This window comes from Nothoprocta perdicaria, unplaced genomic scaffold, assembly GCF_003342845.1.
Source record: "Nothoprocta perdicaria isolate Ctin4 unplaced genomic scaffold, notPer1 scaffold_26, whole genome shotgun sequence".
In the NCBI taxonomy this organism is placed as follows: Eukaryota; Metazoa; Chordata; class Aves; order Tinamiformes; family Tinamidae; genus Nothoprocta; species Nothoprocta perdicaria.
Window position 1 is genome coordinate 6003927 of NW_020455488.1, and position 27597 is coordinate 6031523.

At 45.5% G+C, this 27597-nt stretch overlaps 1 protein-coding gene across 1 annotated transcript; it reads right to left on the minus strand.

Moving 5' to 3' along the window:
- On the minus strand, positions 1 to 27597 carry MAP1A (microtubule associated protein 1A). Its single transcript, XM_026040481.1, has 6 exons — positions 27515 to 27597; positions 16751 to 16833; positions 15913 to 16053; positions 5270 to 14114; positions 2820 to 3052; positions 1 to 2158 (listed from the first exon to the last, which is right to left on the minus strand). The coding sequence occupies exons 4-6, from the start codon at positions 13962 to 13964 to the stop codon at positions 2003 to 2005; spliced, it is 9084 nt and encodes a 3027-aa protein (XP_025896266.1). The 5' UTR covers positions 13965 to 14114; positions 15913 to 16053; positions 16751 to 16833; positions 27515 to 27597; the 3' UTR covers positions 1 to 2002.

Here is a 27597-nt window from a genome sequence, read left to right on the forward strand (position 1 = left end):
TCTCTCCTCTCTAAATCACAGCATCTGCGTATTTGTGCTGAGACCTATGATTGACACCTGGAATGCATGGTGCCATGTTAATATGTATAAATTAAAATATTAAATCCACGCAAAATGTAGCTTAACATCAAAATATAAATATATAAATTAAATGCAAAATAAATGATTTCCCTAGAAATCCCATTTAGTGCTAGGAGCAGGCTTCTAAGGCAGCATTTCCTTTATGGCAGCTGCCAGAAAACTATCAGTGAGACAAGCATGTCCCAGGCAAGCACAGCCCAGTCCTGGGATGCTAATTCTGGAGCCAGGCCTGGGCCCGGGCCAAGCACAGTGGGCAGCAAAGCAACTGGAAATGCGCTGAGTTGGTGTGCCAAGCCTCAACACGTTGCTTTCTATCTTAGGCCTCCTTCCCAGGACATGTCCTGCTGCTGCTCTYTTCGTCTCACTAACTGAAAGTAAAAGTCCTGCCTGCGACCGGACCTTGCAGTGCTCTGAGCTGTGGCACTGCTGCTGTGGGCTCCAGGCAGCTGAGCTGCTCTCCCCAGCGTGCTGGAATCCCACAGCTAGAGATGGTTTGAAGGCCAAGGAGGCTCTGGGTGGCATCCAGCAACACTGGTGCTCTCGTGGCACCTGGCGCACTCCTGAGTGCACGGGCACAAGCCCATGGTCTGTGTGCAAGCAATGGGCCTGTCGCTGCAGGCACACGTTTGCACAGCGCATCCTGCCAGCAGCTCAGTTGTGCTGGCAGCCGACGTGTGCGTGTCCCTGCCACCAGTGTGGAGGAACTGAAAGCAAGCACATTCACTGAACTACTTTCCTGCAGTGGTTGGGGAAGGAGGGTCCCTTTCCTTGCAAGGCAGCCGCTGTTCCCCACAGGAACACTTAGGGGTAGCAAAATAGTTGACTGTCATCAAGAAGCTGGACCACTGGCACACAGGCCGGGAGAGGACTCCTGCTGCTGATGTGAGGCCAGCACATACCAGCTGCACTATCCAGAAAAGAGCATCTCTTCCGCAGCATGCAGGGTTGCTGGCTGCCTCCCCACACTCAAAAGAGCCTTTGGTTTGTGAGTGTGGGGTATTGTCAGTACGTCATCAGCCAACAGAGGCCAGGGTTGCTTCAGCCCTTCTGCTTTGTAGAGTTCGGTACTTGTGCGTTTTGGTTGCTCTCGCGTGTTAGTCGCCTCCTGCTATCACACTGCTGATGTGCTGGAGTTCGTTAGCCACTGCTGCTGTGCACAGCTCGGTCAGAAGGGTAGGAATGTGCTCCTTGTAGCAGAGCCATAGGCTGACTCCTCACCACCGCCCTCACATCCAGACATCCTTCAGCCCAACTTCTTGACCACAGTGAGGAGGATGAGCAGGAGCTGCAGCCTTCCACAAGCTCAGGACAGAAACTCATGAAGCTGCTATCTGGAGCCTGGCCCTCTCTTGCAGAATAGCTGCGTGCTCAGGTGCACAAGGGCAGTGCCCTTTGTGGTCAGGTATTCAGGAGTCTCACTACTGGTTGGAGGGTTTGGCCTTCCCTCATCTCCCAGCTCCATTTTCTTTGAAAATTGGTTTCCTCTCTTCCCTCTCCCCAACTATGTCTTCAAGCAGCAGCAGCATTTCAGCCCACGCTGGGAAGATGAGCTTCAAGGTGCTACAAGTCAAATGGCAAGGCAGCCAGGAAGAGAATAGGATAAGCTCTCACAGCAGCAAGGCAGACAAGATATTCTACAGAAACTGTAGAAGCAGCAGCATAAAGCAGGGAAAGGGAAGGTGCCCTTGGCCTGCAGCTGCCCTTGCACAATCTCTTAACTCAGTCCAGAGAATTACAGAGCTCCTTCCACTCCTCTCTCATGACAACCAGTGCTGAGCTTGCTGGGTACCCGATTGCCTGACAAATGGGAACCATGTAGAAGACTAAACCAGAGAAGAACTGGACTGTGATTAGATGGCATCTCTGATGTTGTATTGATGATTGGAGAGTCGATGGATGAGTGCAAAGGGTGGTGGGAGACTTAGAACTCAATCTTACAGGCTGGGAAGGATTCATCTTGCATCACAACAGTGCTGCTGCTTGCCAGGACCATGATGTTCAGCTCCTGCTGTTTCTCATGGGTTTGCTGGTACCATTCTCGTGTCACCTCAGTGTCATGTGTTGGTATCAATGTCACCTGAGGAAAGAAAGCAGCAAGAGTGATTGTTGGAGAACAACTGCAGTGATAAACAAAGCCCGTAGGACCTGAGACTAAAATTTCCTATGAGCTGGGAACACTGTCTCCTTGGAATTGCATGCTCTATTTAATATCTTTCAAATGTCAGGTTCTCTAATGCAGCACTGGTCTAAAGTGCAACCTCAGGCTGCCGTGACTCTTCAGAAACAGTGCCCCCAGGATCCCTGCAAACCTCACTGTGCAAGAAATACGTGTAAGACCACTCAATTTTTTTTAGTGATAAAGAGCCACTCTCAAATAGAGGTGTAGCAAGCAAGGCTGTGCATGGAAATGTTTTGCTTGAGGCTAAGCTAATCCTACAGCAGATAGTGAGTGATGTCTGGTTCCTAACCCCTAGAAAGATATGGAAAGGAGAACAAGGCTGTTTCTAGCCTCTTTGGTCTAAGGTGGTTGCCTTTCCCCTCCTCACGGGCACAAGCAGGGCTCCCAGCAGAGCAGAAACATCAAAAAGCTGCTCTCCCAGCAAGGTAGGGCAGGACATTCCCACTCCCACTGGTGCCTCTTGCTGTTCTTCCTCCGGGTGCGTTTCTGACATGGCCCTTCTACCCAGCACAGATGAATCAAGGAACATTGCCCACTTCTTGGCACCTCCAAGACCTACCTGCAGGTTCTCGCCCCACTGAGACTTCCCTTCCAGGAGCGCGTCCAGCACCGTACGGCTTGGCTCGCCGTTGGTGGCATCGTTCCCACTCACGACGTAGTAGGAGGCACGAACCCGCCTGAAGAACTCTGGATCTGTGTTCTTGCCACTGCAGTGGTTGGGAATGTATGCCAAGTCCACATAGACAGGTGGGCCCATGGGCACAGACAAACTGCTCTTTGGACTGTTGGAAGCTTTGGAAAAAAAAAAAAAAAGAGTAAGCAGAGTCTACTAAAAATCTTTCTGGAAAGGAAGAAGACTCAAATTAGCAGGGAAGAACTTGGAATTAAGTCTTTTTTTTTCCTGCTACAGAGGAAAAGCCCTAGTAGTTTTAGTTTGCAGAGACCAAACTAAAATATGTGTGCAGACTTCCAGGCTCTGCTCCCAAAGGTGATCCAAGGATTCTTGTCTCCTCTTCGGAGGCAAAGGGAAGTCTGTTCTTCAGGGTGAGCTCTAGGCTTGGGACTCTTTCCTGAGAACAGAATTTAAATCCCTATTATTAACTTTTGCAGAGTTGTTATCCCAGTCAGTATTTAGCTAATGAGTCCTATTTTTGTTGCTCAATGATGCATGTTTGACAATGAAACCTGTTATAATGGTCTTTATATGCAATTCGAGGGTTTTACAGTAGTCATCTTTTTTTTTTTTTTTTTGGACAATCCACCCCAGTATCCTGCCATTCTCATGAAATGCGGATGCTCTGAGGATGCTGTTACTCTTTCCTAACATCATTGCCACTGATTTTACATGGCTCTTGCTCACTTGCTGCAGCTTACGGTCACGGGATGAGGGATCCCAAACAATGCTGCTACACACAGGCTGCGTGCTGCACACACAGAGCCTGCCCACGGGTGTGACTGTCCCCTCCCTGCCTCTGGCTGCCTGGGACCACAGCTGCCTCTGTTCTCATTTTCCCCCACGCACTGTCCCTGGGTAGCTCCTTCTGTCAGCATAAAGCCATTAACTATTAGCTGGGACAACTAACCGTCTGTGCTGCCCATCTGCTGCACAAACAGAACTGCCTGTCTCATCTGCAGGCTAAGGCCGATTTGGGCAGCACAGACCAGCACACTCCAGCTCATACCTTTGTCTCGGAGCTGCAGCTTCCCCTCATGCCCACGTGTCCACACACTCTATGCTGCCCTTCCCGGCTGCCCAGTGATTCCGAGGACAGGCATGCTCCGCGCTCTACCACGTACACAAAAGTCAGCTGGCTCAGCCCCCTCGGCACTGCTGACCACTGCATTGCTCCAGCCACCACATTCATCCTGCTCACCACCACTGAGCACATCCTTCATTATCTGTTCAGCCTCTCCTTTCCCTTTAGTGCCAGTGCCGTCAGCTGCTCTTACCCAGTTTATATTTGCAGCACAGGTGTAGCTGCCTCCAGGTCCCTTGCTCCATCTCTGCCCAGACCCTGTCTTTGCCACATTGCCTGCAACGGTATCTGCTGAGGCTACAGTGCCTCAGCCATGTTTCAGCTGCTTGGTCTCACTAACCACCCCATGGTCCAACCCATTTGCTGCCTTTTGCCTTAGTTGAGCACCAGTGTCGTGGAGCCAGCACTGCTGCTGCCCGTGCTGTGAAGTGCCTGGTGCCCTGGGCACAGTGTAGACCTGAGGCTGACGGGCTAAAGCGTTATCTGCTGCTAACACTATGAAGTATAATGACTTGGGAGATCACTGTGTGACCTCTTAGAAAGAAACCATGGGTTGTACAGTTACTTGAGGCTGCCTGTCTCTTTCACACCTTTTTATTTAGGAGCAAGAGAAGACCATAGTCTTCAAGGCTATCAGATGGCCTGTCCAGGTCAGTCCAGGAAGAGCTGCAGCAAAGACCATTGTCATGCTGCCACAAAGGAGACTGCTCCTAGTCCAGGTCCACTTAACATTTCAGAGGGAAGGAGACATCTGACCATGGCTAGCACCTGTGCAAGGTATCTAAACACAAACACTAGCTCTGCCCTGTGCAATGCAGCTACCCCCACCCACAGGCTGAGCAGTTGCCACCACCCCTTGAAGCACACACATATCTTGTCCCTCAATTCCTGGCATCTCCTTACAACCCAAATCTAAGTACCTGACACCTCTCCACAGAAATATCCCCTGAGTGTCACTGAATGGCAACGTGGAGATTTATGAGCTTCCAACACAGACTAGGCCACGAAGGACTCTCAGCAGAAGTGCTGGAATTTGGCTCTTCAGGGGTCTTCTGGAAGTGTTTTCTTGTTTTGGTTTGTTCTTTTTTGTTTGCTCTTTTTTTCCAGTGACATATACAGCAATGTCTCTCCCTTCTCACTAAACATAACTTCCTATGTCTGACTAGAATGTCTTATTCACGGTTCTATTTAATGCAGTGTTTTTTCTCTATGCTGAACCTAATTTGAACATGCCTAAGGAACGATTTCTTACCAGGGCTTGTTTTGATGCCATTAACAAGGCTCTTGCTGGGATTGCTGTGACTGCTCCGGGACAACTCATCCTCTCCGTGAGGGGGCTGTGCCAGTGTACTACGTGACTTAGGCTTTTCTCCACCTTCTCTCTCTTTTTTGGCAGTTGCAGATTTTGGAGATTTGTCTGATGGCTGTTTCACAGGAGTGGGTGACCGTTTCCCTTTGACATCTAATTTTCGGGCAGGAGAAGATGATTTGGGTTTACTCAAAGGCTTCCTCACACCTTTGTTCTTTTCCTTTATGTCCTTTTTGGAAATTTTATCAGTTCTGCTTGTGCTTTGCTCATTTGCCAACATTTCAGGGTCTACCATGCAGACATCTGGGTGAGGAGGGTGGGGATGGGGATCTACCATTGGAACAGGCTGAGGATCATGGCTGGACCTCGTGCTAGTATGATGAGCATTCCCAACAGCTTTGTCCACTGGGAGAAAGTCAGCATCTTCATCTGAGTCCATGTTGGCATCTGCAGTGATGGACGGACATTCTTCTGTCTCAGGCGGGACATCGGAGTCTGACTGGGAAGTTCCAGAATCACTCACTGATGTTGGAGGAGTTTCCTCCACTGTTGCACTTTGTAGAGGGCTGCTAGCAGTGTGGGGTGGTCTCCTCTGCACTGAAGGATGGCCTTCTTCTTGTGAGAGGTCACTGTCTTCAGAGAGCTCATGAGGACTAGGGTTGATGAATGAAGGAGAGAGCTCACCCTTCCTGTGCCTGTATTCACATGAAGAAAATCTCTGTCCATAGTCAGAGCTACCTCCTAAATATGGCTCCATCTCATGGGAAGCATCTCCATGGTCCTCTGTTCTTCCACCTCTCTGCACATCTGGGAAAAAGGGCTGGAAACTGTGTTCAGGGGACATCAAAGAGGAAGGACGGCTCTGCCTATCTGTGTCCCCTTTGCCTGTGCATGGGGAAAAACTGCTGTCAGAATCAGAATATGTTTTTTCAGCTTTTGCCTCTGCTGCATGGTGTGTGCTTTGGAAAGTTTGCAGACCTGTGCTCACCTCTGTTGGACCATTGGCTGCAGTTTCATCTTCATGCTGGTGAGGAGGAAATGTTGTCAACCTGTCAGGGAGAGATGTCAATGTCATCAGCTGTTCTGTAAATGTTGACTTCTGCTCTGGACAAGTTGCACTGGCTTGCTGTTGTTTCTCTGCAGAGAATGGTGCGGGCAGTGTGCTGTCATCCATTCCACCAGGGAATGCAGAGCCACGTTCTTCAGCAAACACAAAGTCTTTGTTTTCAGCTGAATGTGTCTTCACGGTCTTGTCTGGAATCTGTGGAGACACATCCCAAAGACTCCTGGCACCTGGTTCTGCTCCTGCACCTGTGTATGTGGAGAGCATGTGGGAATAGAAACCCTCTGCTGTGCTTGGTATCACAGGAGTGGTAGCTTCAGATGAAGGTTCCTCTGACAGACTGGAAGAGTCATCTTTCAGCTGCTGCTGGAGCACAGACTCTCTTTCCATAGCTTTAGAGAATAATTTATCTTCTTCATATGGACTCAGTGGAGACAATTTAGTAAAGGAAGAGTCAAGACTGACAGTTTTCTCAGAAACCTCCAAGTATTCATCTTTCTTCCCCCTGTCTGAAAGGAAAGCACAAGGAACTTTTAAAGTAAGAGATACATCCCCTAAATGGCTTGGTAAGGATTGTTCATGTCTGAACACACTAGATGTTTCACTCTTTCCTAGCACAGAGCATTCAAACTCAGAAGAGATATCCATCAGTCTTTCTTCTGCTGTTGGACCTTTTCTGTATTCCTTGGGCTGTTCTTCAGGAGTAGATTTCAAGTATATGGCTTTCTCATAGCTCTCAGAGATCATCTCTGTACTTGGATAATTTGTTACACAGAACTGTGATTCCTTAGTGGCTTTTTCATCTTCCTCTCTCTTTTGCAAAGAATCTTGGCTAAAATGGTACCTGTGTGAAGCCTGTTCATCTGTAGCTATGTCTGGAAGGTCCCTGTAACTAGCAGTGTATGTCCCCAGAACTACCGCTGATGTAGTTTTCCTAATTCCGTAGTCCTCTTTCCATTCTGCATCAGAAGGTGAGGAGGCAGTAGAAGTGGGTGAAATGGACTCTTGATGCTTGCTATGGGGAGCTGGTTCTGATGCCTGAAACTTCTCCGTTGTGGAGATGTGTGCATAGACAGCACCTGCAGCTTGGTCAGAGACAGGCAGTTTAGAATCTTTCTCAGATTTCTCCTTAGCACCTTTTTCTAATTCTGAATCACTTGTGCTTTCTTCACCTTGTCCTGCTTTTTTATAGTTTATTTCCTTGGGCTTTGGGCTTTGGGATTTCAAGGATAGAAATCTCTGCTCCTGGGTAGACAAAATGATGTTCTCATCTGGACAAGGAGTGTCAATATAGGCAGCTGATTTTTCCTGACGAAATGGGTCGATGATGTCTGTAGGAGACACAAATACTGGGCTTGCAGATGATGTGTGTGGCAAAGAGCCCAGTTCTTCTGCAAGAGCAGGGGACATCTTCAGTTCTTCCTGAGCTTTGGGTGTCCTAGGCTTATCTATCTCAGGCAAGGGTGAGTATCTTTCATGAATGTCTGAGTACTCAAAGGATGAACCTGATTTATCTTTAGGAGATGCTGGAGACGACAGCTCCTTTTCAGCAGAGGTATAAAGACAGGACTCTTCTTCCTTAGCAGAGACATGATAAAATTGATCTTTTTGAGAGAGCACCCCTGTTTTCGTTGGCAGCATGTCAGTTTGACCTGGGCACTCTGCACCCTTGGATGTGAAGGAAGAGAGTCCAGCTCCAGACATAATTATCTTCTCATAGATATCAGCATACTGGAAACATCTTTCATCAGGGTAGGGAGTTGGTTCCCTTTCTTCTTGCTCTGCTGCTGTGTAACTGTCCTCACCCCCGGCCCTGAAGACCTCTTTGTCATAGGACTGAGGTTCGGAGGGGCTCCTGAAAGAGGATTCTGGAGGACCTGCTGCTTGACTGGCAGAGCCAACAGCCTCAGCACAACCAACAGCAGCGCTGCTTTTCTGAGCAGAGTCTTCTCTCAGAGGGGTGGGTGTGCTCTGACCTGATCCTGCAGTGCTTTCTTCTGGGGAAGCTGCTGCATATTCATATTTTGCTGGTCTTGCCAAGTGCAACAAAGCAGGTGCTGCTGCTCTCTGCTCGTTGCTTTCTCCAGTGTCTTGAGGAGTCTTGGTGGATTTACAGTCATCCTCTTGTTTTCTATCTGATTTGTATTTAGAGTTTATTTCCTGATACAGACCACTAACATCTGATTTCTTCTCTGTATCCTTCTCTGGGACTTCCTCCTGGGTAGATGTCTTGTAATGCCTCTCTGGTTCTGTTTTTATACAGCCCTCCTTTTCAAGACTGCTAGCCAATATAGACAGGGGAGAAGCTTTTGGTGCTTGGTCAAGTGAATCTGCACACGTACCTAAGACAGGTTTCTCATCATCATCAAAGTAGGAGTAATCTTGTTTAGATGGCAGTAACAATTCTTCCCTTTCTTTGTCTCCAGCTAATGCTCTGGCCTGATGTTCCTCCCCAGAGATATACTGAGAAGACAGACGTGGACTATCTGCTTGTGTTTTTCCTGGGAAAGTGATGTCTTCAGGAACTATCGCCACTTTACTTGTTTCTGCTGCAGGTTTGACACCTTTCAGTGTGTCTCCTTTGTAGTCACAGGATTCCAGTTTGACAAGTCCTGCTTCTGCTTGCAGCAGGACAGGTTTGTCTTCAGCATGCTGAAGATCCTTCTCCTCCTCCTCACTGGGGAACAGCCCTGCTTTTCCACTGTCCCTTCCTTCCTGAAGATACCCATATGTAGAGCTCCAGGCTTCACTTTCTACTCTTCCCCAGGTGTGACTGCCGGGTGCTGCAGGAGAGAAAATCTCCTCTTCCCCCATTTTAGGAAGGGCTTTTGTGTCATATTCTGGTACCTCATCCAAGAACGTACTTTCCCTCTCCTTATTGTACCTCTGTCGGCTTCCCTGAACAAGGATCTCTTCCACCTCTTCCGGGAACCATACTTTCTTCTCATAACTCAAGTCTTTCACATACAAATCTTCCATTTCTGGAGATTTTTCTATAGCTTCCTTGAACCTGGAAGATTTTACATCTTCAGGAGACATGCACAAAGACATTTTATCTTGAAAAGGACTAGATTCTGTAAAGTGTAAACCCTTCACATCCCCTGATATTTTCTGAGAGAGCAATTCTGATGTTTTTTCCTTAGATAGGTCCTTCTCTGTTAAAGAAAAATTTCTATCATCTGGAGAGATTTCTTCAATTGAAGTGTCTCTGGGCGGTATGTGTGAGCTACTTTCTGAGCAAGGAAGAGGTTTTGACACTTCTTTAATGAGTTCTTCGGAAGAAATTTTCAGGGATTTTTCACATGTAGCTGGGCTCTTCTCTGTAAAAGGCCTGGATGTGGCAGCTTCTGACAGGAATTTGTCAGTAAAGTCAGACATAGTTTTTTCTTTAGCAGATATCTCTTCTACTAAACTAAGAGATTTGATGTCTTCTTGAGGAATTCCTTTAACAAAAATGTCCAAAGCAATTTCCTTGCTAGGACTCTCCTCGGTAAGAGAAATTGATTTGGTATCTTCTGGAGAAATGTCTTTAGTGGAAAGATGAGATTTTTCTTCTGAGGTGTCTTCTGTGAAACAGAGCAGTCTTCCTTCTTCAGTAGCTATTTCCTTGATAGAAATATCTGAAGATTTTTCTTTACCAAGACTTTCTTCTGTAAAGGAAAGTGACTTGGTGTCATCTGGGGAAATTTGTGAAGATTTGTCACTTTCTGATTTGCTTTGGTTTGTGAACTGCAGAGTATCCATTTTTCCTGGAGATACTTCTGCAGTAGAGACTGGTTCAATGGACAAATGTCTGGAAAATCCCATCAAACCTTCCATTACGGTTTTAGTGCCTAGCTCTTTTTCTGGCTCTGAAAACACACCTGTGCTGGGAGAAGGCCGAGTGGAGAGTTCCTCCTCCTCCTCCCCTATTACAACCGTGTCCTGCTTGTGGTAGGAGAGCCAGGGTAGCTCCTCCTTTCCTGGGGGTGCTTCCAGCATCTCCTTCCCAGCAGGAACTGGTATGTCACTGCCCAAGTCCATCTCATCTTGGACAGGGCCAGGCACCTTCTTTTCATGATGATATTTAGCTTCAGGGACCTCATCTTCTCTAAGCAGTTCTGTTTCTGTCTTGGATCCTTTTGTCACAACAGCTTGTGCTTCCAATTTCTTGGCAGCAGCATCCGTTTGTTTTTCAAAGAGCTCTGAATCTACCGTTTCCAACTTTTCCTCCACAGGGGACTGGTGGAAAGGTGTATGTCCTGCACTGGTGGGGCCAGACTGAGTAGGAGAGGCCATTTTGACTGTGCTATCATCAGGACTCATGCATCGTTCTTCAGCCTCTACAGAGACAGAATCAACCTGGGAAAATGATGTTTCTTCAGCAGATAATGTCAGACCAGAAGTCTGCATCACTTCTACAGGGGCACTAGCCAAAACACTATCAGCATGTCCTTGGTGAGCAAACAACGGAGTGCTATATTGACCTTTGAGTTTCTCAGGCATTTCAATATTTGGAGTCCCATCTTCTTCCTCCTCCTCCTCCTCCTCTTCTGCCTCTTCATGAAGATCCTTTTTCTGAGCTTCTGTTTTTCTCTCTCCTTCTATGAGTGCATGGAAATCTTCAGGAGGTGGGGATTTAAAGCATTTGTCTTCCTCCAAAGAAGATGTAGGGGAGATTGTGCCAGCAGAGGGAACATAGTCCAGACCTTGGGTTGCTTCAGTCCGTGATGAGGGTATGCTATTTACTGTATCTAGAAGCAAAGAGCTTTTGCCAGTCTCTTCTGTTTGTGGGGCTGTTATAGATGCAACAGATTGGTCTTCGGCAACTGAAGTTGCAAAAGATGAAAGTTTATCACACTCTGTAATGGAGGTAGCAGAGGATATATGTTCTTCCTCAGCAAGAGGTGCTGCCACAATGTTTGTAGGATACACAAGGATTTCAGACTCCTGACCAGTATAGCCCTTGGCTGCAAGGTCAGAAACTGGCACAGCCTGTATTCCATGTATTGCTTCAAAAGAGCTCGGGTGGTCAGGAACAGAAATGTCATAGGTGTTGACATCATACTTCAAGTGTGGGATCCTCTCTTCCTGTTCATCATGGATTTCTTCATCAGAAATGGTCTGCTCTGTTTCAGAGTAACCTGGGATGGTTTCATCTTGGATGTATGAAACATGTTCTGCAGCTGCTTCTGCTGGGACTGGTAGACTGCTCAGATAGGACTCTCCTTTTGTTACCTCCTTTGCCAGTGATTTGTTTTTCTCGCCCATTTCATTGTATTCTTTTTTTGTTTCTTTAGTGGTAAATATTTTGTCCTTCCTCTCATCTTGATTCAGCTCATACAAATCTTTGGTTTTTTCTATTTTCTCTCCTGCCTTCATGTACTGTTCCTCCTTTACTTCCAGTTCTGCCTTTTCTATTAAATCCTCTCGCTTTTCCTTCTCACCTTCTTCCTGTGCCTCTGCCCCCTCAATATACTTCTCACAAGTCTTTGTTTCTGCTTCCGTCTGTTTTATGTCTAAACAGATTTTTGACTCTTCCTCCTTTTCTTCCTCCCTGAATGCTGTTGACTGAACTGTTGACATGAGGTCTGTGTGTGATGGTGTCTGTTGTCTGTCTGGCAGCAGCTGAACTTCCCTGTCCTGCTCGTCTTTTCCCTTGCTGTATCTCATCTCGAGAGTTTTGACCATTTCTCTTCCTTCATCTGCTGTTTTTTCAGCTTGACCTGCTCTCAGATCTAGCTGAGTGAACTGGTGAACTGCCTTTTTCTCTCCTGGTGATTCTTTTTCTGTATCAGTAGTAGTTATTCCCTCATCAGAAATGCTTGTTTTCAAAATCAGATCAGCTTCAGGGTGACTCTGGACAATCATGTCAGGGGACACTTTTATATCTGCTTCAGGTGCTCTCACAACCATATCACTAGCTTCAATATCAGCATTTTCTTGAGTCATCTGCAGGTGCCCTTTCTCTTCACGCTTCAATTCCTCAAAGTCTTTGGTAAGATCTTCTGGTGAAGACAGGACTAGTCTCTGTTCAGCCAGGAAAGTCACTCCTGGTTCTGTCTGTGAAGGGGTCTTCTGCATTGGCAACGTCTTCAGCTCAGCAGCTACTTCCTTCTCAGGTTTGACCTTGGTCTTCTCAGTTTTGATTCGGCCTGGAACTTTTGCCTTGTATAATGTTTTTCGTACTTCTGGGGTGAATGGTTTTAAGTCTGGTTTAGATAATTTTTTAGGCTCTGGTTTAGTTTCTTTCTTTTTGTCTTCTTTCTTTGAATCTTTTTTTTCCTCTTTCTTCCCATCATCTTTTTTTAAGTCTTTTTTCTCTTTCTTAATCTCTTTCTTTTCTTTGTCTTTCTTCTCCTCCAGCTTAGATACTTTCTCCTTGAGATGCTTTTTGCCAACCTTGTCTTTTGTTAGTTTTCTTTTCTCCGCTTTGAGAGAATCACTTGATTCTGTCTTTATCTTTTCAGGTTTTACAGGTTTCTCAATAATTTTATCAGCTTGTTCTTTAACCTTTTTCTCAGTTTTAGCATCCTTTATGATCTCTGGTTTTCCCTCCTTAATCCCCTCCTCAGCTGCCTCTTCTTTCTTAGTTTGCTTTGTCACAGATGGCTTGGGGGAAGACTTCAGACTCTCTTTACTGTCAGTTCTTTGTTTAATTTTGGTCTGCTTCAGCACCGGTGGAGGCATTCCGGAGGAGATATCTTTTTGAGTGGCCACTGGATACCTCAGAAAATCCAGGTGCTTGAGTTTCTCGAGACCCTCCAGTATCTTATTTTGAGGAGCATTTCCAGGAAACAAAACCCTCACAATTTTCTCTGTTGGGCTAGCTGGCAGCCACACCACAAGGGCTGTGATGGATGTGAGATAGGGAACAGAAATTTCACCTTCTTTCCCACTTGCAAGAATGATGCCAGTCTTTGCTTTACTATTACCAGCCCATTTCTGCATTAGAAACTGCATCTCCTTACTGTCCTTGACAGGATTCAGTACATACATGTCCAACTTTCCCACTCCCATTTTGTGGAAAAGTGTGATCGGTTCAATGGTGTTGCTTACCACCCTGTAAAGAGGCTCTGATTTAATGCCAAGTCTATTGAGATACTGCAGTGTCAGACAAGCCTCTTCGATGCTCCGCTTTACTTTCATGGATGATTCAGGCATTTTCAGTTTTTCGGGAACATTAAAGAAAACCACACCCAGCTCAGGAGAAATGAGGTTCTTCATCCAATCACTGTAATTGGTGGAGCCCTGGGATTGTTCCTCCTCTTGCTCTGCAACTTTCCTTTGCAGCAGCCCATTGATACCAGGTAAATTGTCTGCACCAATGTGTGTCAGGAGAATAGAATCAATCCTGTCCAGGTGCCTCACCAGCTTCCAAAAACAAGATTTCCTGTCAGAACCACCATCCACTAGGATGTTAAACCCATTGACAGCAAAGAGAGCAGAGTCACCTCTTCCACCAGGAAATATGTAGCAGCAGGGTTTAGAAAGCTTCAAAAAGCCCCCTGAGGTGGGTGGCTCTAGGAGATCAAATGGTGATGGCACATCAACCGTCTCAGAGACATATTCTGCAAACTCAGACACCCCATCCATTTCTGGCAGAACTGGATCAGGATTCAGTTTCAGATTAATAATTTCCTGAAATTGAGGATGCCCAAGGTTGCTCCAGTCTCCTTCTCCCAAACACGACACAGTAAGAGAGGCCTTGGTATCTGAATCAGTGTTGCTAAGAATCTGGGTCACCTATTAAGACAAGCACAGAGAAAAGTGGCTCAAATAATGTTCCAAGACCAATGCAGCTCTTTTTACAAAATGGCCAGCTAATGCAGAATTACTGAGGGCTCCATGAGCACTAAGAAGCACTGAAGACAGATTAAATATTCATAAAGCCCACTGCAAGCAGATGCAAGGGACCATGTTCCCTTTTTCCCTCTTTTGTAATGCCTGAGGATAATGGGCCGTTATGTTTCTTGATTGTCGGGAATGTGGTATGACAAGGCTTCAAGAAAGAAAGCAAATGCAGAAGCCATCTTGTCCTCTTTCTTTACTTTTTCCAATTTAATCTGGGATTATCAGTCCCAGGATACCTAGCTTGGGTACAAAAGGATCTGTTTCTTCTTGATCTATGAACTTTAAGTCTGAGACACTATTTTCAGTGCTAAGCATCATTGCCTAAACTTATCTGCCTGATGACCCTGACTTATTGCCCAGCAAACACATATATAGCATTTCACAGTGCAGTTTTAGTAGCATGGAATTTTCTAAATCTATTCAGATTTATTTCCTGGGCCCTGTTTCAAAAAGTCAGGACCCCATCTCTTATATACATAGGGTAGAAGATATGCTACATACTTCAAAAATACAGCTGAGGTTGGTATGATTTCCAAGGCTTCTCGTAGCTGTTCAAACATTTCCTGAGCAAAGGAACATTGCACCTTCAACTTGTTAAGGTATCTGAAATGAGGTAGTATCCTTCTTTGAACTGTATTCTCTTAAGCAGCCACATTAAGATGTGTTGAAATAAATAGGGACCAGAAACAAAAGGGAATCATCAGCCTATGTTAGCTGATACAGAGAAAAACAGAAAATTTTCAGAAAATCTGTAAGTCTTGTATTGCTGAAAGTATTGTTGTAACTACAGCAACAGTTAGTAATGGTCATGCTAACCGCCCAGCCATTCCTGCAGCAGCTGTTCATTCACATCCAATGCAGCTATTCTACACATCTGTGCTTAATGATCAGTAGATGTGGGGCTTGTCAAAAACTATTATTGCCTATTTGTGTTGGCAATAAGCCTCAATAATAAGAAACTTTAGAGCCTCTGAGGAAAGCTGTAACACAGCTAGCTAAGATAAGCATTAGAGCAGAGGTCCAGAGGTCTTGTCCTGTGAGGTTTTGAAGAACCCGCTGGCTAAAGCTCCCTTGCCTACCTTACAGGAAGTTTGACTAGAGACCTGTAGAGACTAGGTCCCTTCTACCTGAATGATTCTATGAACTCATGATTAAATAAATACAGCAATTCATCCCCTTGACATTTTTATGCAATGAATCCAAATCTTTCTCTCTAGCCTTCTCTGTATATAGCTATACAGACAGTTCATAAACACTTTGTTCCCTGTGAATATTTTATGCCAACTGATAAAACTGTGAAATTAAGGGAATTACTCATTTTGTAGGACAATGATGGCCTCCATTGACTATTGTTGGTTGCAGCTCACTGACATTTTAGGAGACCTACTCCAAGAAATTCTGAGTCTCTACACACTGTAGAGCAGGTCTGGATGTTTCAAGCTGAGCACTTAAAAGTGGAATCACACACACCTGCTACCTTGGAAAACTTAAGTCAGGGAGTTAAAGTGAGATACTACAGCCATGACAAGAGTTATTAATGCTGTTAGGTTGTTTTGCATGTTATTGTTTTGCTTGCTTGCAAGTCCACTCCCCAGGGATCCACCACCTGTAGAAGTAGCACAAGATGCACTGCAGACTCTGTCACACACTCAGTGAGCAGGAGGTCACTGGGCTGTTGCACTATACTCACCTCTGGGTCTGAAAGTATCTCAGCAAATTTCTGGTAAGTGAAGGTTCCTGTCTGCAGGATCAAGTCTCCTTCCTGGTCTGAGCTCTGACCACAGAAAACCAATAGTTTGTGGACTGATGAATCACACAGCAGCGAGCGGACCTGTCATGATGGCATACAATGTTGTCACCAGTCTGATTTGAAGTAAAAAAAGCTATCTGTACTCCCCACCAGTGCTCAGAAATGTAACTGCATGGTCAATAAGAACTATTTCAGGCAAGCTTTACTGACTGTTCACAATATCCACGACTCAAGTTTTCTACATATAGTCAAGTACATTCCTGAAAGGGAAGACATTGCTACTGCCTGCCTGTGACATCCCCCTAATTCACAGAGAAAGTAGGACAATGTTAAGAGAAAATGTTCAGCATTACAACATAACATCAGAGTTTTGCCCAGTAAGACACTTACCTAGCTTGAATGCTTAAGATTCAGAAGCTTAAGATCCTCCATCCTGCTGGCAGGATGCTCTACAAGCTCCTGAGAAATCTTTAGAATTATGTAGGTCTAAGACAGCAGCCTCTTCTGGCAGTCAGTGATGCTCAAAGTTTGGCACACAAGGAACCACAAACTCTTATTTGTATTCCTTTTTCCAGTAGTATATTCTGCCACAGAACATGAGTTACAGCACATATCTTCCTGGCAAGACCAGACCATCTGCCAGCTTCACCACAAACTGCATCAGAATGGGGATGTGGTCAAACTCCAAAACCTGGGAAGTGTGATGACCATGACCCTCCATGCCAAACATAGGCAAGAACACCGATATGGAGAAAACCCATTGGCATCTAGCCCTTACCTCATATACAATGCTGTCCACATTGGGATTGACCAGGATCACTGTCTCCAGGGTATCGCTTCGGTGATGGAGGGTTCTTTGGCCTGGGGAAAAATTAGACAAGGAGGAGGAAGTTGCTAAGAAAGTATACATCGATATTCAGCTTCAGAAATTCTACCTCTTCACTCCTTTGTTTCCAGGACTTCAACTTACACCTGGCACCAACAGATTGATCCTTCAGACACAAATATCTTTCTTGCTTGCAGCTACCAGGAGAAATATCTCTGCTTGTTGTTCAAGCCTCAGCAACTGTAGAGCTTCTCAAGCCAGCTGATGGGTGCTGACTCACCCCTCACTAGAGTGGTACAACATTGATAATTAATCTCTTGTCATTCTTAGTATGTTTTTCTGCATATAAGCTTTTTATTTAATCCAGACCCACATTCTTACAAGTTACGTGATGCTATAGGAACCATTTAGATGTTAGGAATGCTCGTTTTCCTGTCAACCTCCTACAAACAGGAATCTGTTACCTGAACATAGCAGATAAAATAATAATAATAATAATATCATTTAAAAATAATCTCAAAAATATCTCAAAATAATAATATCTCAAAATATTGAAATTTCATAGGTTGGAAAAGTGACCATGGCACAAAAGCCACAGTAAAATTTCCTAAATACATAACACACATAACACATAAGTACACACATAACAGTGCTCAGGGTACATATATTTGCACAATTAGCATTAGCCAGTGCAGGCTGAAAAGCTGCCATTTCCCTCACTCTGGAGTGACATCCAAACATTGAGATGGTGACTGACTCTTCCATTTAGAAGCTGTGAAAACCCCAACTGCAGCTTTAGTGTTGCCAATATGCAAAACAAAAGGCTCTAGCCCCAAGTAGGGTGCATTCAAAGAAGAAAAACAGTGCATTCATGTGGAAAGACACTGGCACTGTAAGGAGTACACCAAGCTGCAGCTCCTCAGGAACTTTGTTTATGAAGGCTAGGAGAAAGGTCCTGCCTCCCCACATGCAGATGCACTACAATTTTTTCTGAGTTCAGGTCAGACCTCCCCGCAGATGCGAGGCAGCCCTGCGCTGTCCAGACTACACACAAACAGGAACCAGGAATGCACAGTCCAGTCCTCTGACTCGGACTTGCTGCATCCCAGGAAAGCCATTTTAGCTGCCTGTACCTGGGCTGCCTGCTGCACGCAGGGGAGTAGTCCTGAGTGGCCAAAGTGGTGCAGAGCCACGTCAACCCCTGGGACTTGGTTCAACAGCTGAGAGCAGCAGGAGGGTCTGCAGGGTCTGTGGTTCTACAAACTGGGATCAAAGCAATGGAGGAAAGCTTGCACAACCTGCTCTGTGTACATAGAGCATCCAGGAGGAATAACTTCATTGAATTTAAAAGGATATCCTTCCCTGGGAGGCTGGGCAGAGGAGACTTTGCGCAGTCTGTAGGCATATGTGGTGGGTTCCAGAAAGGAAAAATCCTGGGCAGACAAATTCTATTTTAAACAGAACTGTCATTTCTTTTTTGGTAGAAGAGTCAGGTGCTGTGAGCAGCACGTCTGTGTGACCAGGCCAGGCCCTATGGCCCTCTGCCACAGATGGGCACGGGCAGCACACAGCTGTATCACAGCTGTATCACACATGCAGGTAAAGTCGGGGAGTGCTGGCACTAGCCACTGCCATGGCCTGAAGACACAGACTGCAATCTGTTCCTGGGACCGTAAGGGTACAGCAGGCAGACATCTTCACAACCTGAATTATACCCCATGTCCAAGCTGATCCCCCAAATACACAAAAAAAAGAGCTCGGGCAATGCCCCGGCTCTGAAGAGGGACGACCCACTGTTCTTATTGCTTTCCACAGGGTATAAATTAGATTGCAAAGTCGACAAAATGCTTATATTAGCTGTAATAGCAAATCATCCCTTTTATTGTTCCTAAAAACATTTCTTCAAGTTTCAAAGTATTTTTTTCTTAGATTACAACAGAATAAACTTGTTAGAGTTAATATCAGCTAGAATTATTGATAAAAGCATTTTAAAAATGCAGTGATCTATCAGTTATTTATACTTTTCTTTCTTTCCCCTAAAAACTTTGAAAATATTCAGGTTACTAGCTACTGTATTTAGGCACACAAAAAATAAGGCTCCAAGTTATTGTTCTTCAGACAATAATGGCTATTCTGCATTCAGCATACATTTAGACCGAAAAAACAGCAGAGTGTCACTACACTTTTCCTGGTCTGCATCTGTTCTCTCTTGCCATAACCTCTGCTCTCTGGGCACTTGGAACTGTATTTGTTCAATCTTGACCACCCCAAACATTTTCGATTTTACTATCATCTGAAACCTGCTGTTTGCATCTCAACCCTGGTCATTCCTTAAAGACCTGCTAAGCGAAGCAGAACACCACTGCCACGTCTCTGCCCAGCCAGGATGCCTCGGCTCACAGTGCTCACAGATTCTGTGGCCCAGAGCCAGGTGCCCCATGTCCCCATGGTGAGCTCAACCCCCCAGGTGGATCAACAGACATCACCCAACTGAGCACCCAAAAACATCAGAAAAAGGGGGATGCTGGGCCCTTATCCTGGGCACGTTCAGCCGTGGAGGACCTGGCAGGACAGCCTGCTCACTGGCCCAGGGGATGGAGCTGCTGCAGACTGCTGCAGACTACTGCAGCTGCTCCTGGTTGCAGCTCGTCTGGTTGGAGGCACAATTAAAGCACTCATAGCACAGGGATGTGGGCTGGGTCTGCACACATCTGTGTACAAACACCATACAGCAACTGGCTCTGCGCCCCACAGCAACTCTGAGGAGTAATTATATGAGCCACGGCTATCTCAGCAGGGACACAAGGAACACCCGAGGTGACAGCACCTGCGGGCACCAGTGCAGTCCCTGCTCCAGCACAGATGAGAATGCCAACAAGGTGTCTAACTCAAGATCATATTTATCCAAGCAAGTGACATTTCCTGCTCGCTGATGATCATCTTTTGAATGTCTTGTTGGGTCAGATGATATGAAGCTGTTGGAAAAGATAAGTTGAAAATTACCCAGGAAAAGACTGCAGCCAACAGCTGGTGCTAGCTGCTAGGAATGAGGGATGCTTTCAGAGGCAGGCTGCCCTGCTGCTCTGTTGTCAGACTCGGTGCCCATGGGACATAGCGCTTTGGGCAGCTCCAGCTCTTCATTCTTTGTCCAGAGATGAGCAGAGGACAGTGCTCAGCAAACTTGTTACATTGATGAGACCACAGCCAAAAGGGGTTGTCTCAGCGTCACTCCTATGACTTCAGTTCACAGCATGTAATGACCACAGAAACTGCTCATATAAAAGCAATATTAGAGAAGTGCTACAGTTTTATCCTTCAGTGTGGTTAAGCAAGTGGGAATAACGAGGCACAGATATCAGACCATGACTTGTGGTCTATAGCAAGTGCTGCTTTCATTGCCTAAGCATGTCTACAATAAGCTTTATTTCATATACTTTCAAACTCTCAGGCATAAAGAAATAGATAAATAGATAGCAGAACACATACAAATAGCAGATTATCTACAAATAGATGGCAGAAATAAATAAAAACCTCTTTATCTATGGATAAATTTAAAGGTTTATATCCTTAAGGACTTTTTTAATGTATTTCTCTTAAGAGAAATACTTGCTCCCTTGATCCATTTGTTTTTGTCTTATTTTCTCTCTCCCTTTTAAAGCTTTCATGCCGTCTACAGCTCCTTTCTCCTATACTATTAGAAGGCAACTTCTATTCCCATACTGTGCCTGCCATAGCAACCATCTTATCACACTCTAATTGCACATACTGTCTTACTTTTATGCTAAAGAGCAATTTGAAAGCTCGGCCATTTTAGAATTGCTAATTGAAGACACAAACAGATGTTCATTTTGGAAACAGCTATATCTATTTCAGAAGTTACTTCCCTAATTGTTCATGAAATGCCCTTCAACGGGCAGTTACATTAATGGACAGGATGAGCTCTTCCAGTTTGCCAACTGAAGAATCAGTCAGGAGCGATCCCATGCCCTGCAGTGGCTTTGCTCACTCAAACTCACCCTGAACTCTTTGCCATAACATAGTCCAAGGGCATTTACATGAATCAAAAACACCAGACCACAGAACTGCTGAAACTGGAAGGGGACTCTGCAGATCACCTCGTCCAAGCCCCCTGCACAAACAGATCACTTAGAGCATGCTGCACAGGATCACATCCAGGTGGGTATTGCATATCTGCAAAATGGATGGAGACTCCACCACATCTCTGGACAGCCTGCTCCTGTGTTGTCACCTGCACGGATAAAAAAAGTTCTCCCTGTTCAGACAGAACTTCTGGTGTTCCAGTTTGTACCCTTTGCATCCTGCATTGCCACTGTCACTGAAAAGAGCATGTCCCCATCCTCACTGCACTCTCCCTTCCAATATTTAAATGCTCTGATAGGATCTACCCCCCTGCTCAATCTTCTCCAGGCTGAACAGCCCTAGCCTTCTCAGACTTTCTTCATATGAGAGATACCTGAGTCATCTCAATCACTACAGCTCTGCATTGGAACATTATCTCTAGCTGTAAAGGGCTGGAGCTATAACTTCTTAAATGTCTCCAGCTAAATATGTGGAAAGGAACCTGAACACTCCCTGCGATGCTCTCCTGTCTGCTGCTCTCTCCCCACCAGCCCTTAACAAACTCAAAGATAATCCCTTTGGAAACCAAACTAATTTCTCATGTTTTCCATGTTTCCAGTGTAATGGAAATAGCAGCCATTTGCTTCTAGTCCCTGAACAGAAGATGCCACAGAAATGTCACTGCTGTCACTGAGGCAGATGTCTAGTTCCAGATTTCAGGGACAAGATTCCTGTAAGGAGCAGAACTGATCACTTTTTCTTCTTTTTCTCTCTCCCTTTTTTTTTTTTTTTTTTTTTTAATGATGCAATATGAAATGTCACTGTGGATCTCACGTTTAAGACAATGTCATAGGTTGAGAAAACTTAGTTGTGTTCGGGAGGGGATGATGGTCACAAATAAGGAAACATTCTGACATGTCTCCTTGCTTGCTGATTTAGATACTACACTTCTGGGAAGAGTCTTTTTCAGAGGTCTTTACAGCCTAACATTGGTATCTCTGATTTCTAGTATCTGTCTAGACATCTTAAAACCTGTTTTTCACTCCCTCCTGTCGATAATCTCATTCTTATAGCTTTTCTTCTCTTCCACCTGTTTATCTTGGAAGTGACCTGCTGAATGTCATCTCCATAGAAGACATAACTATTATGCAGATGCACGTGGCAGGGATGAGAAAGCACAGAATGGCTGTATTCTGCCAGTCCTTAAGAAAAAGCAGCTGTCCTCTTCCAACATCTTTCTTTGCTGATATATTTTGACTTTGCACTCTTGGATTTAATTGCCACTTGATAACTTCTTGGCATGGTCTGGATTCCTGGGATTTGATGCATGGAGTACAGTGAATGGGATGAAGGGAGTTATTTAGAAGTGCATAGCTTTAAGGCCACCTGTCCTTTCTGCTGTTAAATGCAGGCCTTGTCTAGCCAGCAGAGAAAGAAGAGGCATGTGGAAAGAGATGACTTGCTCTTGCCATCAGAGCAGGAATATCATCTTCCTTCAATATCAGTAACAAGTCACTCAGGACCTCTCACCAACCAGCTCATCTGCCTTGCACCAAGCCCACTGAAGCCTCATGTGCTAGCAGGACATGACTCCCATCCAGTCCAGCCAAGCCTCTTCTCAGCCTGCAGAAGCACCATGGGATCTTCAAGTCAAGGATGGGAGTTGGGAGAATGAAAAGGACCAGAAGAGGCCTCCAAAACCAAGAACAGCTTTGTGTCAGATTTCCTCCTTTATTCAGCTTCCTGGGAGCCATGCTGAACCTTTCCATACCAACCCCCCATCCTACTCCACTGATCCCTTCTGCTTTTCAATATGGGCCAACAAACAGGAAAGAAACCCTGTAACAATTAAAACTCCTAGGCAAAACAAATTAAATAGTTGTGAATTGGGCCCAAATCTGCATTGTACAAGCTGGTTCTTCAAAAAGACTTTGTATAGACCAAAACCACTGAGAACCATCCTGCCCAGTGTTTTCTCACCAAGGAAAGGAATCATATCTGTTTGAAGCAATTTCTTTCTTACAAGCTCTGGGTAGAATTTGCATTTCTGCACAAGTACTGCAACTTGCCCCTCTTATGCCATTTTAGGAGGCTTTCTGGAACATAAACTTAGCCAACCAAAAAGAAAATCTGTGGCTTCTTACCCACTTTTTCTCCAGGATATTAGTACCATGAATGCTTTATGACATACTGACATTCCTCAAGCAGCCTTCAAAATTAACATACTAATGGCCTTTTTCTTCTAGCTTCCTCCTCCATTATTTAAGGACTCTGCACTGGTAGTTAACAGAGAACAGAGCTGGTTGGGATCCTACTGAAATAAAAGATCAGCTACAGCAAGTGGAAAATTTGAGCAAAACTCTTAAATATCAAAGTTAGCAGAGGAAAAACATGACCCAGACTTCCCAGTTACAGTGCTATGCATTTTTATCCCAACTTATTAGTACTTAAAGCACATTGTGAAGAAGTCTACACAGTCTTGATCTATTCACTGGAAAGAACCAAACAGACTTTTCTAAAATACCCAAAGTTAGGAAATGCCAGCCTACTATGCAGTCATACAGGACAAGCCTCCTGGGAGGAACTGTAGCTTTGCTGCTCGCTTCCTGCAGCTGGCATTTCTGTTCTCTTACCATTGCAGTGTCCCTGAGACAGAAAGGGACTCTCCTTTCCAAGGTTACGAGACTTTCAGGTCAAGTATTCTGTAAACATACTCAATAGCAATCATTTATTAAAGCATAGATGCTGGAGACACTTAGCTGATATATTTGGAGGGTGAGGGGAGTTGCTCAGCCTATCCCATAGGAGGAGGGGTCTGACACACGCTAGATCTGCCAAAGCTCTGTGGTTTATTTTCACTTTTAATTCATACTAAAGAAATATACATTTTCACATGTGGGGACTGGTAACTGCAGGTCAATCCTCCTCCTCTTGCAACTTCTCCTCCAGAATCTCAAAAGATAAAATAAGTTTACAAAAGTTGTATTGCACTGCAGAAAGCTAGAGCCTCAGAGAACACAATGAACTGGCTGCGAATCCCCACAACTGAGAGAGGTAAATTGCAGGAGATTTTGGTGCTTCACAAGAAGGCTCGTGAAAAGCAGTAATAGAACAACACACAGGTTACTCAGCAGGACATGTGATAACAGACATCTTCCCTGCTCTGTGGCTTACATGCCTCCTCCTGTTTGAGATTATCAACCTTCCTCCTCCCAGAGGAAATATTCAAGGCATATTTTCAAAACGAAGGAAGGGCCCATTCATTTCTTTCCAAACACAGAAACTGGAATAACGATGCTTTCAGAAAGGTAGAGGTCAACTGGAATTGCATTAACCTTAAAAAAAAAAAAAAAAAAAAAAAAAAAACTCTGTTTGAGGTGTCCAAGTGAAACTTGACATTTGAGACTTAAAGGCTAATTCCAGAAAAGCTGAGAACCTGCTTGTCAAGGACACCAGTGCTCAAGTTCATTCGTGAATAAAGCCTAGGAAGGACAGGAATTTGCTGAAGAGATGGATACAGAACTAAGAGGTTTCATTAGCCAAGGAATTGATGAAGGGCTTCTCGGCAATCCACTGCAAAATCCTCAGATTCTCCCGTGAGTCATAATTACCGGACGGTCAAGTAGCAGCACACTCAGAGACAATGTTTGTTACCTGTCTGGTGCATGCTAGTGACTGTGCAGATGGCAGGCCAAACAACACACACTATCCCAGGGAAGGCACTGAGATGGATCACTCTGCTGTCCCCCCAGTTTTCATAAAACCTGTAGAAACTTGTTGCCTTTAATACTTCTCCTATTTCAAGAGGGGTTCAAATTATATGATGGATTCAAGAATTATGAGAGTGGTAAACAGACAGAATAGCCAATCATTTTCCTGAGAAATCAAGCTAAAAATTGTAAGTCCTTGGATGACAAAAGTCTTCCTTCTCAGCACAAAAGATACACCTCTTTAACAAGAGGAAAGTTTTCTCTCCCAAGACAAAGTATATGCACTTCTAGGAGCAAACCACATAATTCAATCAAGCAGCACTAAGGGGAGGCAGAGAAAGAGAACACAAACTGAGAAATGTTAGACCCCAAATAGTATCTACATAGTCTTTCCTCTTAACACTGACAAGACTTCTTCTGGAGTTCAGAATGACATGGACTTGTAAGCAATTCAGAATCTGCACAGGGGATGGGGGGAGAGAGAATCATCTTTTCCTGTTCCCTAAATAATCCCTAGAATGATTTCTAAGGATTAACATTCACACAATTTACCCTTTTTCCTGCCATGAACAGAGGCTACCCATCAGACCAGTGGTATTACCTCCCCTCCCTCCCTAGTACTTTCGCCTAACAGACTTCATAGTGAGCAGATGCATCTTTACTTCAGGGCTAGTTGCTATTGCAAAGTTCCTCTGTGCCCACCAGACAATGTTCTCTCCTTTGGCTTCTCATAGCATCTCCTGAGGGCCTGCTGGTCTCTCCCCTGCCCATAAGCTACCAGTGGAAAGCCTGTGATAGCGTACATAGCAACTGCACCAGCCATCTGGCCAGAAGCAGCCTCTTCTGGAGGCACAGTATTCAGGCCCAGATATATCCTGTTAAAGAAAAGGTGATCAAAAACGGTTCTTTGCCTTTGCACAGCAGGTTGCTGCTGGAGGAGGTACAAGGACAGACATCAGCCTGGGTGCACCCTATTGGAAGGCAGAGGAAAGGGTGAAGACAGACCTCAGAGGGTCCCCAGACCCATGGAAGAGGAGCAATCTCTGTCACTCTGCAAAGCACCAAGCCCCCAAGGCATTTCATACCGGGACAAGAGCTTCTTGGAATAGAAACAGACTCATTTTGGAGATCAGAGAGTTTAAAGTGGAACTCGTGTTTTCTGCAGTCAGGAGGCAGCAGGCACCAGCTGCAGAATTTGCCGCAGTGTGTGTGTGTGCGCGCGCGCGCGTCTGCGTGTGCGAGCAGCAGCCGCGCTCCTCCCCGCCGCGCTCCCCCCGCCGTGTCACCATGTCCCAGCCAGGGCGGCCACTCTCCCCATCTCGATTAAGAAGGCTTTTGTTGGTGCTACCACAGACTGCTTTCAGTGTCTCCCTCTCCTCTCTGTTGTCCCTGTAGTGGTCTCAGACCAATATTAGCTGTTGCAGCCCAAACTGCGACACACCAGACCCTGCACCAGTTCCTCTAGCACTGGACACTACAGAGAAAGGCCCTATTTTGGAATGCTCCAGCCAATTTTAACATTAGCCTACAGATGATCTAATGCTTTTAACAAGATGTTTGCTAGCAGCAACGCTAGAGGAAACCAAAGATGCCCCAAGAAAGTAGACCCTTGTGCATCAGTGGTCTGTGGTGGGTCATCAGCACACGGTAGCACCAGGGATGCAGCAGAGCAATGCACAAAGGGAGGAGCTGGCCCAGACACTGATGGAGCAGAGCAGGGAGAGGGATGACAAAGGAAAACTGCTGGGGAAAGGAAGCACTCCTCAGGTGGAAGAACTGAATGCCTCACTGTAGCCAGCAGGACCAAAATCTCCTAGCCTAGTCATTTCTCCTGCTCTGATGCCTAGAAAGGCAGCAGGATCACTCACATTTCACAAGAATCTTCCGTTTTTCCTCTCCAGCTGAAGGGGTAGGGATGTTTTTTGGCTTTCTGTGGTGGGGGTACTACTATTGCTTCAGGACTTCTGCTGGTCATGGGTAAGTGTGCAGCATCATAGGCGGGAGACATGTCCGAAAGGGTCCTTTATCTCCCATCTAGCTCACTGACACCATGTCATTCCACCTTAACAACCCTCCCCCTCCTGTCTGGCTTTAGTCTCATTGCAGCATCAGCACAGAGCTGGACAGTGATACAGGCCTTAATACTGTCTTTTCCAAGCCTTGCTCCAAGGCAGTGCCTGTGAGATGCCTTTTGCCACCTCATCTCTGCCTCAGTAGCAAATTGTCTTCATGCAAGACCATAACAACATAAATCAAAACACTTCAGCACTCCTTAAGTCCATGACAGGCAGAACATTTCCGTATTCTTCTCTATACCATGTTAACATATCCTTTCCTGTGTTTCAGCTAACAACACAAGTGGGGTAAACAGCTGAGCAGCCAGGGAATTCAGTCTCTGTTCCTGTGCATAGGACAAGGGCAGCTGTGCATGGACAAGGTCCTCATAGATGACAAAATTCATCTTTATCTGCAGCCACCCGGCCTTCTTGCCTCTAGCCATCTTCCCTCCACCGCTCACCAATCACTCCTTTGATTCCAAGAGGATTAGATTTCAGTGAAGGAAAAAACATATCTGCTGTGGCCTGCTCTGCAGATTCTCCCCTACCCCTCCTGTATCAGGGCAGAGTAAACCCAGCAGCTCATCCCAGGAAACCAGGCTGAGCAGGGCAAGAGCACTTGGTCCACAAGCCAGGTGCAGCCAGATCTACCAGATCTGACCCTGGCTGATGAGATTTCTACACAGAAAAAAACAACATTAGACCAAGAATTAGGCCAGCACTGTCTGTCTCAATCCCCCACCCCCTACCCCCTGCAAACAGTATTAAGGGTTTGTCTGCTCCAAAGCTACCAACAATGTCCATAGCCCATTTAAAGCCTTGGAGCTCCAGGCTGGGCTCCCCAGGCAGCAGAAGGAATGTACACGTACCATACTGTCCAGAGACGAGTGGCCCATGGAAGCAGCCGCCGCTATGCGGGATGCCTGGAGAATCTTGGATGCGCAGGCACAAA